Genomic DNA, 12,254 nt, shown 5'->3' on the forward strand with positions numbered 1-12,254 from the left:
GGCTATTGCGGCTATACGTCCGGCACCATGGAGAGGAGGGGTGACCCCCTCCCCTCTCCATAGCAATCCACGGAGCACGGACCATAACAAGGGGAAAGATAGGACATGTCCTATTTTTTCCCCGTGTACAGAGCGGTACGCTGCCGAACGTGTGGTCATGCTGGAAGTATATACATACGTCTCCCTACGGTTATGTAAATGCAATCAAATACCCTAAAACCATGGAACATGTGAATTTTACAACTGATTTTACAGCTGATTCCACGTTCTACTGAAAAACAGATGTTGGTGATTTCCTTTGCTGTGGTTACTTCTCTGGGATTGTGGATATCAATATTATGAGATAAAATAAAAAATATATTTGAAAATCTAGAAGAAACTATAAACTTTGCGGTGTGCAGTATTTTGACCCTCGGAAGAACCCGTCCAAATGCATCTAGCTGTAAACGTTCTTCCTTTCAAGGAGGTGCCTATTGGTTGTGCCGGCCATCTTTAGTGTGGGCATTTCACTATTGGACCCTGTCACAGTTACGTATCGCGTTATAACTTCTGTCTCCTATTATGTCGGGTTATTATAATGCCCCTTGGCCTCAGGTCGGGCTCCGGCCCTGCACCATGGAGGCTCCAGAGCGCCGCGGGCAGCTATCGCGAGAACTGGCGCGCCTCCGCTCCTGTGTCTTAGCGCCAGAGGGGGCCTTTTTGTAGGTGTCTTCATAAAATGCCTGCTCGGAACGGTTTTCTTTTCTCAAGATGGCGTCGATGAGGGAGAGTGACACCGGCCTGTGGCTTCACAATAAGCTGGGCTCCGCTGACGAGCTGTGGGCGCCCCCCAGTATCGCGTCGCTGCTCACCGCGACCGTTATAGACAATGTCCGCCTGTGTTTCCACAACCTGTCGTCCGCCGTCAAGCTGAAGCTGCTGCTGGGGATGCTGCACCTCCCGCGCCGCACCGTGGACGAGGTGAGAGCTCCCCCGCCCCCCTAATCCCTCCCGCCTCTGGGCGTGAGCTGGACGGGCACACACTGGGGCAGCCCGGGGCAAACACACAGGCCGCCTGAGGAACTACAACTCCCAGCATTCCCCTCTCATCCCCTCCTGTAGCTTCTGCCTTGTCTTGTTGTAACTTTGCAGTCACTTATTTTGGTAATTGTTGCATTTTGGGTGGCAAATAAAGGAGAAATGTCCAAATAGAACCTAAATTTCTGTTTTATTATTTTGTATTAGGTGGGAGCCCCTCATATATAATTAAATAACATAAAAACTCCTTAGAAACAAGTGACAGGTGGAAATGTGTCTTAGCTATTGGTCTGAATGGGGCAAACAAATGTAATAAAGATGCCGAGAATAATCATCTAAAGTGTCCTGTGTGCACAGCTCCTGTGCAAAGTCATGTAGTTCCTTGGTTACAGACTACAAGCTGACGCCCAGTGTAGTCAGGTCCCACAGTCGCATCGTTTTGCGTTTGTTCTTCCCCCGCCCAGCTTTGGTTTGTAGGTTCGCCATAGGGACACATAGTTGTCTTTATTCTAAAGGAAATACAAGCATGTTATACCGGGGACACTTAGGCTGTGGGCACATGTGGTGTTTTTAAGCAGTCCAAAACCCAAGTTTTTTGACGGACTGCTTAAAAACGCACAGTGACTGTGGTCATCTTTTTAATTTGTTATCAATGGCCTCCTTCCTTCTAAAATCAACTTTATATAATTATTTTAGTGAGCCTGAAGGGCTCTGGGGATGTTACTAGAGCCCCCCCTGCTTTTGCTTCACAGGCTGTTGCATTCCCACTGTGTAAGAAAATTACATCAGGCAGAGTGAGGGGGGAGATCGTAGTGTAGCATTACAGGATGCTTCACGGAGGGGCTCTGGTAACACACTCCCACCCCCCACAGACCTTCTGACTCATTAACATAATTTTAAACAGTTTTTAGAAGGAAGGAGGCCATGGATAACAAATATAAGAAGATACCACAGTCCCAGTGCCTGGATCTATGAGTAATGTCCCTGGTTTACCAGGATGGAATTTTTTTCTGTATGGATAAGTTTTTGTCTATTTTCTGATGCCACAAATGGCGTTTTGAAACAGTTTCTGGTCCGTTTTCAAGCAGTCCGTTAAAAAAAAAGGCATCCGTTTTTGTCTGTTTTTAATTACGCAAATTCGGAAAACCTGTCAAAAACGGATGCATTTTTTTAAGATTGCTTAAAAACGGACCAAAAACTGATTCAAACCACCATGTGTGGTATCACCCTAATTGATAATAGACTGATCACACCTCCCTCTACTGAGACCCTCAGGGGTGGGACACTAGAAAGCAAGGCTCCCCGCACACACACATGGCCATAGGCGTCCACAGAGAACAGGCGTTTCTTGTATTGTAGTGCAGCGGTGCGCCGATTTCCACAGTCCCTGTGCACCCACCCTCAGAGACATTGGCCCACGTTTATTAAAGCCCCTGCACTAGGTTTCTGTCTGACTTCTCGTGTTCTTTTCAGTGCAAACTGCTTGCACATGTGCACTATACCCGATACAACAGTAAGATTCTGGACATAAAGGGATCATTCGGACCGTGCACCACATCTGTCGGCCTCTGCACGATAAAATTGTTGTCTGCTTTGTTAACTGCTGACTGTGTGACCAAAAAAAGTGGCAGGACCCTCTGTAATGGTACAGGTAATCTGTCAAAGCGGATTTTGGCCCTGTGCAGAGGGCTAAGAGCACAGCAGTGTAAGGACATGGCCCCCAATGCACTTTTGTGAAGATACTATCCTGAAATATGAATCCATATTTCACAGTCCTGCTGCTACTAAGGTCTGATTACACATCTTTCCAGAGACAATACATACTACTGTCTGCAGTACATTCCCTTTAACCCTCAGCCGCTCAGAGCTCTGGGAAAGCTTGGTTAGTCGCTGTCCCATCCTTTCTGTCTGCATCCTATTGCCTAGAGGAGAAAACCTTAGGGATGATGAATTATGTTGGATAAAAGTCTATGCCCTGAGGCCGCTCTTGTTTGTGTTGGAAATTTGTTTCCATTTGTTTGCCAGCGGCTCGGCATGATCCGCGTCACGTGGTGTCGGAGCTCATGTCGCGCCGCTTGTAAACCAGGCACCTGTATTGTACCTTGCGGTGTACCTACACCTGCCCGCGGGCGAGGGGACACATACTGCGGCGAGTCCTAGTAACGCACTATTGCCTTCTCCCCGCAGATGCACATAATAGCGCCAACAACTTCTACCTTGTAGAACTATCTTTGCATTTCTGTTCATCCAGTACCTCCTGCTTCATGAAGTGAATGCACAACGATACTAATTTGGGGGACAGTAACTTAGACACCGGGAACACATAATGTAAGCTTTGTTAGGTGGTGGCCTTGTCACATGACTGGGGAATAGGATGTGGGGGCTGCTCTTCTTTTTGGTGGCTTGAAAGGGACAAACAACTGTGTGTGGCAGCCGCACCTGTGTCTCTGGTACGTTGCCCTTTCTATATATCCAAATCACCGGGTGCTAGATGCAAAGTGAGCCGTGACGGGAGGAAGCTGCAGAGTTTCTATAGGTTTTAAAAAATACACTTTCGGCTTTTCTGTGCCCCGTGTAAAGGACAATCCTTAATCTGAGCTGAAGGTTTAGACCTTGGCAGCCGTCTATGGTAGAAAGTGAAAGTCTGACTGTAATAGATACTGTTATACACACAGCGCTGGATTAGTCACTGGTTCTGTGTTCTCCTTCTAGTATAAGAGGTTGGTCCAACTTTTCAGATAACGATCTGATCCGTTTAACAGGGGTTAATAGACCGTGAATGCAAGAGCCAAAGATAGGTGAGCAATGTGCATAGTCATTTCCATTGCTTGGGGACAATTGAATGGAGCAAACAGGATAGTTGCTCCACCCATCAGTGAGACTGGGTCCCTGATCTATTGTTCAATGGGAGGGGGGGGGGGTCCCCAGTAAATTCAAAAGTTCGGATGACCCCATTTAAGGTCCTGCATTTCAGAAGTTCAGAGGTTCCTAGTGCTTGTTATACACTGATATAGCTTTGCTGAATCTGTCTTGTTCTCCCAAGACGGACTGTTAATATTAAGAGGTGTTACAACTTCCAATACAAGTGGATAGGTGGGGGAAGGTTGGTCTAGGAACTCATATCATGGAGTTCGTCTAATATGACTAATGAAGACCTCCAAACAAAGAGTAAATGTTATTGTAAGATATTGTATGCTTGCCTATGAGAGTCTATGGGGATTTGTATCCGGGTATTACAGGCGGTCCCCTACTTAAGAACACCCAACTTACAGACAACCCTTAGTTACAAACAGACCTCTGGATATTGGTAATTTATTGTACTTTAGCCTTAGACTACAATAATCAGCTGTAACAGTTATCACAGGTGTCTGTACTGAAGCTTTATTATTACTCCTGGTTCTTATGACAATCCAACATTTTTAAAATCCAATTGTCACAGAGACCAAAAAAAATTGTCTGGAGCTACAATTATAATGTAAACTGTTCCAACTTGCATATAAATTCAACTTAAGAACAAACCTACAGAACCGATCTTGTATGTAACCCGGGGACCGCCTGTACGTCTCCACACGACATTTGTGAAGGGGACTGCACCATCTGCCACATGAGTGAAAGGTGAGACAGACTGCTGGAGCTGTATTAGTTTCTATCTAACCCCAAGTGCTTTATTCGCATCGGGACAGGTCAGCGCTCTTCTATTGTGTCTGCTGATGCTTCTGAGTGAGAGTTACGATCTTCCTCTACTTTGTTTTCAGTGTATGGGAGACAACCTAGCAGCTAGTCTCCATCACCAGCTCTGATGATGATGATGATGGTGGTGGAGGTGGATAATGGAGGGGAAGACTGTAATGACTTGTATTCTGCATTGTTCAGCAAACACTCCTCCAGTGTTACAATACCAGTAGATTGAGTTTGCCAGTCGCCAGTCTGTGCTTTGGGTTTCCTCTGGATTTCACTTTCTGGAATGTAGAAGATACATTTAGTGGAAAACCTACAACAATGTGGGTCATAACTTTGGTGCTGCCATACGCTCTATGATTGTAACTTTGATAGTCGAGGTGGTTTTTTGCATTGTGACTAATCTGTCGCTGTGATATATTTGAGCCTGGCGTCCTGTTCATGCTGTAGTTGGTGGTAATCCAGTCTGATGACCAGCGCCGGGGGACGTGATGTCTGTGATGCTCCTCGGGGACTTGTAGTTACTTCCCATTGCACCAGCACATGATGTAATGAGGAGAAACCTGAAACCACGGCCCGCACTGGGAATCCTTGTATAATTGTGTTATTATCGTATTGTTGTTGATCATCTGATCAGGTTGTTGTTGAAGTGTTGTCCAGTTCTCATATAGAACACAAATCCTGAGGTTAGGGGGTTGCCATGGATTAGGAACACAAGCCTGAATGAAGAATGCATCCACCTCTTTCTTAACCTAGACATCACTCCAGTCAAGTCAGGGTGGCATTTGATGGGAGTTCATGGTGTGAACACATCCATAGCCTTGCGAGTCAAGTGTATGAAAAGCTATTGGATGTTTAACCATGACCTTTCAACACCTCACACATGTAAGGATGAACTTTTCATTCTGTATGGCCTACTACAAATTCAGTGGCACTTTGAATTTTCTTTGTAGCCCCCATGGATGCGGAGACTTCAGTCCTAATATCTGATTATAATCCTCTCCACGGTCACAGAGGTGGTGCTGGAGCAGAGGAGGTAGGAGACTGTGTAAGGCCTCTTGCACACTCGCAGCCACTGCTGGATGGAACGTCCTGCCTGAACGCTGACAACCAGAACTGAATGTACATGCTGAGTTCAGTTTCGGTTTCTCGGCGCTCAGCCGGGACGGTCCAGACAGCACACGCTGTGAGTTAGACGCATAATCTTCTCAGCGTCTCGATGTTACAAAGCATTATTGTAGCACACAACCCCTCCATCACTCCTCTCTGACAGTGGAGAGGATTATAATGGTCAGATACTGGGACTGATATCTTGTCCCTAGTATTTTAATCACCACATGTGTGATCCTCTTTAATAACACTTTTTTTTTTTTTTTTTTTTTTTTTTTGTCTTCTAGATGAAGATGGCATTAACAGAAATCATCCAGCTGGCCACCCTGGACTCTGACCCCTGGATTTTAATGGTGGCGGATATATTAAAGTCTTTTCCAGACACTGGCTCGTTAAACCTCGACCTGGAAGAACAGAACCCGAATGTGCAGGATATATTGGGAGAGCTCCGAGAAAAGGGTAGGTTGGTTTGCTGGTTTATGTCTTGGATTAGCCAGATCTAATTTGGGATGGTCTCTAACATTGACTTCTTCCTTAAACCAGTGAGCGAGTGTGAGGCCTCCGCCATGCTGCCCCTGGAATGCCAGTATTTAAACAAGAATGCCCTCACCATGCTGGCCGGACCGCTGACTCCTCCCGTCAAACATTTCCAGCTAAAACGGAAACCAAAAAGCGCCACGCTCCGGGCAGAGCTCTTACAGAAGTGTAAGTATGTGATGCTGCGCTAAGGCTGGACTGAGCACAGTGCGGAGGACTCTACATGCATCATATATCACTGATGTACAGTCTCCCCTCACCCCCTTTCCAGAACGGCAGCACATGATTACATTAGGGAAGAAGGGACTCCTTGCATCGTCTATTACTATGATGCACAGAGTCCCCTTCACTGTGGTCAGTCCATAAATATGTCCAGCGCAGAGTCTGTTTTTCCCGGACTGACCGTGGATATTTTCTGCAGGTCTTAAAGAACACAATTATAATCTGTCTTGCTACTTGTTTACAAAGGTCCGCGTCAATTCAGATGCTGCTGTTATCGTATCACTATATTGTTTGTATTGTTTTATAGTTTATTATTTTTGTACATATATTTTTGCTTTGACTTTAAAGCCACAGAAACCGCGCAGCAGCTCAAGAAGACGGCAGGAGTGCCATTCCACGCGAAAGGGAGAGGCTTGGTTAAAAAACTGGATACTACAAGTGAGTCTGATTTACTCCCTGGAATAGGGTGGTGGTGGTATATTCAACTTTAGAAATGTATAAACTATAGCAATTATTAACATAATAAATACTTTACTCATTTAGTTTTGTTGGTGCAGTGACTTGTTTCCCCTGTGGGGGCGCTGCAAGGAAATAGAACTAAATTACTGTGCCTAAATGGTCAGAGGAAATAATTAAAGAAAAAAAAAAAAGTGATTCTCATAAGATTTTCTTCTTCTCCATAACAGCTCCTCTGAAAGGTATACCAAAGCAGGCGCCATTCAGAAGCCCAACAACCCCCAGTGTGTTTAGTCCAGCCCCCAACAGGACGCCTATTGCACCTTCCAGGACACCCCTCCGCAGAGAGAGGGGAGCGAAGGTAAGTGTATTGTGGTAAACATTAAATGTAACAATATAATGAAAAGGAAACAAATGTCCAGTCCAACAAATATTTAGCCCAATTGTTGTAAAGGCTGCTACACTATAACGACATGCGGCCAAGTGAGTCACAGATGGGGGGCTATTAGGAGATCTGGTAATAAAATGCAAGAACTGTGAAGCCCTAAATGTAGCCCCTGACCCTTTCCCACTGCAAAGAGCAGTTTCCCAACTGAGCTTGTATTTGGGGGTTAAACATGTAGATTAACAGGGTTATGGAGCCGGCCAATGAAACATGGCCAGACTAAGGATGATGCCTAAGGATGAGGCCATTAGTCTTCTGCACCCAGAAAACCTGGTTTGGACAGTCACACAACTGGATGGATGATCAGAAAAAATCCTAACTATATTCGTCTGACATTACGTTTTCTAGCCAATGGCAAGTCTTTTTGATATAACATCCAAAATAATATTTGGGCGGGACCTGGTGATTTTTGTGATGATTTGTCCCAAGGTGGTTTATCCTGAGCGTAGATTGTAATTATTTTCAGCTCTTGAATATATCTGAGTTGGAAGCAATGGGAGCAGGGAGAGAAGCCAAGAGAAGAAGGAAAACTGTGGGTAGGTACCACTATAGTGATACAGCTCTAGTCCATTACTTGTGTGTAATTCTATTACCCTCTTGATATACTGTTATTCTGGGGGGGGTGACGTCATAAGAATGAATATGTACAGATGATCTCTACCGCTGGCCGATCATAGAGTCATTGCTTCTGGGGAAAAACTTACGTTTTACTAAATTTACCCCATAACTTTAAGGTGAATGCAACTTGAGATCATATGGAATGTATCTTCTCTTTTACTTGCAATAACTAGATATAATTCATCATCACAACAATGAGCAGGAAGAATGTAGGCACCGTGTGATTCCTCATTTCTGTATTCTCGCTTATAGAAACTGACGTGGCAGAGAAGCCACCAAAAGAAGAAGCCATTGTGGAAAGTGCTACCCCCGATTATGCTGCTGGTCTCGTCTCCACACAGGTAATTCCCACCACCCCTACAATCCTTACTAATTATACAAGCGCTCCCTGGCAGCTGATGTGTAAATCCCTGTGCGTTAGGTTGAAGGGGGTTTATGTATTTTAGCTTATTTTGAAGTTAGTTTGCCAGATTAAGGTCGGAGGAGGCCCCCCAGTGTAGCCTACATACATGTCACACACATACTTGAATATGCTGTGAACTGTCCCAGTTTATGGCCATTTTAACACTCACTCACACTCTTCTTCGAGGGTTGGGTCTTTATAATGTCACAGCAATTGGCTCCTCAGCCTTTCCTCTTTGCTGAAATTGGCGATTGCCGTGGCATTTATGTGGTTAAATGGCGGAGGTCAGAGGTTCCATCTCCAGTCATATATCGGGACTATCCACTGCCCCACCACAGCATGGCCCATCTTATGTGTGTTTGATAGGGCTTTACCACCATATTATTTGGTGTTGCTCCTCCTAGCACCATGCAGTTCCTTTCTCCCTCCCCACTACTTACCTGTGTGATTGTGTCTTGTGATTTAAGCCCTCCTGGGATTCTATACTTGCAGATGTGTAATCCATCTGTACAGCATTGTAATGTATATGACTTCACGTCCTAATTGGGATGTATTTGCAGAAAATCGGTACACTTAACAATGAGAGCGCCCTTCCATCTACAAGCTACTTGCCAGCGACTCCCAGCGTGGTGCCATCCTCCTCCTATATCCCTGCATCTGAGACTCCGCAAGGTGAGCCCCAACGCAACCAGACTAATGTGTGCATGTAGGGGATTAGACTGTGTGAATGCACCCTGATGCACATATAAGACATGTGCATTAGGATATAACATGGACATCCAGGGGGAGATTTATCGGCTTCTGTGCCAAAAAACGGGTGTTGAAGCCCTGAAATAATCCTGAACCGCCACTAATTGTAATTATTATCCCCTTTCCGCCATCCCCACGCCAAGGGGGAATTGCATACATCACGGAGCTTAAGCCTCTTAATGTATTTCATCATACGCTGGGGCACAATAAATCTCCCCCGTATTGCACAGCGATGGGATAGGATTTGCTTTTCGGCAGCTTTTATATAAACATCTTCTGTTTTCCAATTGAAATAATTGTTTATTTCTGGAAAACCAAACCATTATCTCAGTAATAGAAGTCTGACCTCACGTATAGCGTCTTAATTAACAAACAAAACCACAGAACATGAAGATTGCTAGAGAAGCTCCCTCTTGGCACATAATTATTATAGCTGTTGTGTGTGTGGTTGTAGTCTGTTGGATCTCATAATTGTATTACATTTTGTGCATTTATTTGACATAAAGTAATAGCTTTTTACATGTGGTTCAGCTGAATGTTTTATAGTTCTACTGCTTATTGTTTGAAGGGAGCCTAGCATCCTATGGTATCATAAGGGCCCATTCATGCAGCCATGTGCCCCCCCTCTCTAATATTACATTGTATTGCATGTGTCACAGCGAGTAAACCTGACCTGTACAGTAACATGTATTCCACAAAAAACATATTGTAATATATTGCCACTTATTGGGTAGATGTTTGTAATCATTTTGCTTTTCTTTGCTCCCTTCTGCATAGCTGGGTCTGTCCGAGAAGCTTTGCAGACAACCAGGCAGGTGGAGGAACCGACGACGCCCAGTAACCCTCTTCCTACCCAGTTTAAACAGCGGACGCAAATGTATCATAGCAATACCAACGCCCCTGCGACAACCCCCACGCCTGCAGCTACTCCTACCTCTCCACTGACACCTACAGCACCTCAAGTGGTCACCCCTGCGGCCCAGGCACCTCAAATCATCACCCAGACACAACCTCCGCCCAAGCAGAACCTGTCGCTTACTGTAAGTTTGTGTTGGCGTCTTGCCTACCGGTGAGGCCTGGAATCCTCATCCTGGCTAGATCAAAAACATGTAGTCGTATTTAAATCTATGTGAACAGTGTCTGACTTTTATTTTATGGACATTTTAATATTTTACAGACTATAAAACAGCCTTTTTGGCAAGAAAATAAAAATTACTATAGCCTAAAGGCCCTCCTGACTGCTGTTCAGGAGATTGGGGGAAGCGCTGACAAAGTATTTCAGCTGATCTCTGAGAGCACAGCGCCAGTGCAATTCTTTCTCCCAACCATCCCTACTCTAACCTGCAGGGACCTGGAGTGATGTCAGAAGCATGTGACTGATCACATGCTTCATGCATCCCTGCATGGTCCTCAGGCTGCCAGGCATGGGACAGAGAACAAGTTGCAGGGTGAGTGGTTGTGTGTGTGTGCACATAGCAGGGCTGAGTTTGTTCGTGCGTGTGCATAATAGGGCTGAGTGTGTGACCAACAGGTATATTTTTAATTGGCGTCACATATATTTGTCCATCTTTTTTTGGATAATTTAATGCAGGATGTGTGTTTGTAGTGAGTTTTATAGTCTGAAATATGTGGTCCCTTATTCATAGTATTGTTTTCTTGACCTGTTTATTCTATGTATATTCTCTGTTTGCAGAGGGAACAGATGTTTGCTGCACAAGAAATGTTCAAGACGGCAAACAAGGTTACAAGACCAGAGAAGGCCTTGATTTTGGGCTTTATGGCAGGATCGAGAGGCAAGTCCTAGTTTATGTTGCAGTGTGACTCTGTGTCTTGTACTATTGCTTTGTATCCTTTGTAATGTTCATGCTTGTTTCCCACACAGAGAACCCGTGCCCAGAACAGGGCGATGTGATCCAGATCAAGCTGAGCGAGTACACAGAGGTCATACAGAAGGGGGACGGCACCGGCAGCACCACCATGATCGTCGACACGGTTTTTGAAATGAACTATTCCACCGGCAAGTGGACCAAGCTAAAAAAATACAAGCCCCTGACTAACGTCTCCTAGGGGCGGGGGGCCCCCATTCCAGGCTAAAAACGAAGGACCAAAAAAAAATAAATTGAGACTTGTAAATCGAGTGCTAACAATCTCCATCCAGAGGTGAATAATCCCTGGATGATTTGCGAGCGTTTTTTTCTTCCACGTCCCGTGGTTGCTTCATCATCTGAAACGAAAGACGACACGTGGCCAGTTTTGTATCATTAAAACTTCTTTTAAAATCAGTTCTACAATCATAATGCAGATCCTCCCGGGTTAAACTGATTATTTTTTATTATTCTTCCTCTTCTTATCCAGTATCCTGTGGATCACCATGATTTTCTAGGTGGAAGGAACCATTCAGCATTGAGGGGGGGTGGGGTGGGGGTGTGGATTGCCTTTCTTCATTTTTATCTGCAGTATTTGAAACGTTAAAAATTTGCAAGTATTTGGACATAAGGTCTGGGGTCAAGCTTTGCTCTTCTTCTTCAGATTTTATTTTTTAAGCCTTGGAGCGTGTGAGCAGCTCAGTGCTGGCCATTGGCTGCGGACACCACTACTGTATGCTTTCTGCTTTTGTGAGGTTTTTGTTCTTTTTTCCCTAGTTTAGTACAATCGTGCGGGGAGGAGGGGGTCTAGTGCTATTGGGAAGTCTGGTATAATAGGTGTGCTTCAATAAAATGGAGACGTTTATGGTCATGTGTTTTGGGAGAGAAGTAAGGTGGTAGGATTTTTTTATTTTATTAAAACGTGTCCCGCTGCAAACGGTCCTGTATCGCTTTGATCAGTCCACAGTGTGTGTCCGAGCTCGGCGCTGTATTGCAGATATATTCATGTTTTAGATGCTGTTTTAAATGGGCTTTTCAGAATTCCAAAAAAATAATTCTCCAAAATCCGCTCTATCCTGTCCACAGCTTGTGTCTAATATTGCTGCTCTGTTGAAGTGTAATGGTGCTTGTGTAAAAGGCCGTGCAAAACCCA

At 44.8% G+C, this 12,254-nt stretch overlaps 1 protein-coding gene across 1 annotated transcript; it reads left to right on the forward strand.

Annotated features, from left to right (window-relative positions):
• The first annotated feature begins 578 nt into the window (after positions 1–578).
• On the forward strand, positions 579–11,970 carry NELFA (negative elongation factor complex member A). Its single transcript, XM_072126209.1, has 11 exons — positions 579–960; positions 6,093–6,264; positions 6,349–6,510; positions 6,913–7,002; positions 7,251–7,381; positions 7,932–8,001; positions 8,336–8,424; positions 9,047–9,158; positions 10,014–10,276; positions 10,930–11,029; positions 11,119–11,970. The coding sequence occupies exons 1-11, from the start codon at positions 751–753 to the stop codon at positions 11,301–11,303; spliced, it is 1,584 nt and encodes a 527-aa protein (XP_071982310.1). The 5' UTR covers positions 579–750; the 3' UTR covers positions 11,304–11,970.
• Positions 11,971–12,254: the final 284 nt, after the last annotated feature.

Source organism: Engystomops pustulosus, chromosome 1 (assembly GCF_040894005.1).
Source record: "Engystomops pustulosus chromosome 1, aEngPut4.maternal, whole genome shotgun sequence".
Taxonomy (NCBI): Eukaryota; Metazoa; Chordata; class Amphibia; order Anura; family Leptodactylidae; genus Engystomops; species Engystomops pustulosus.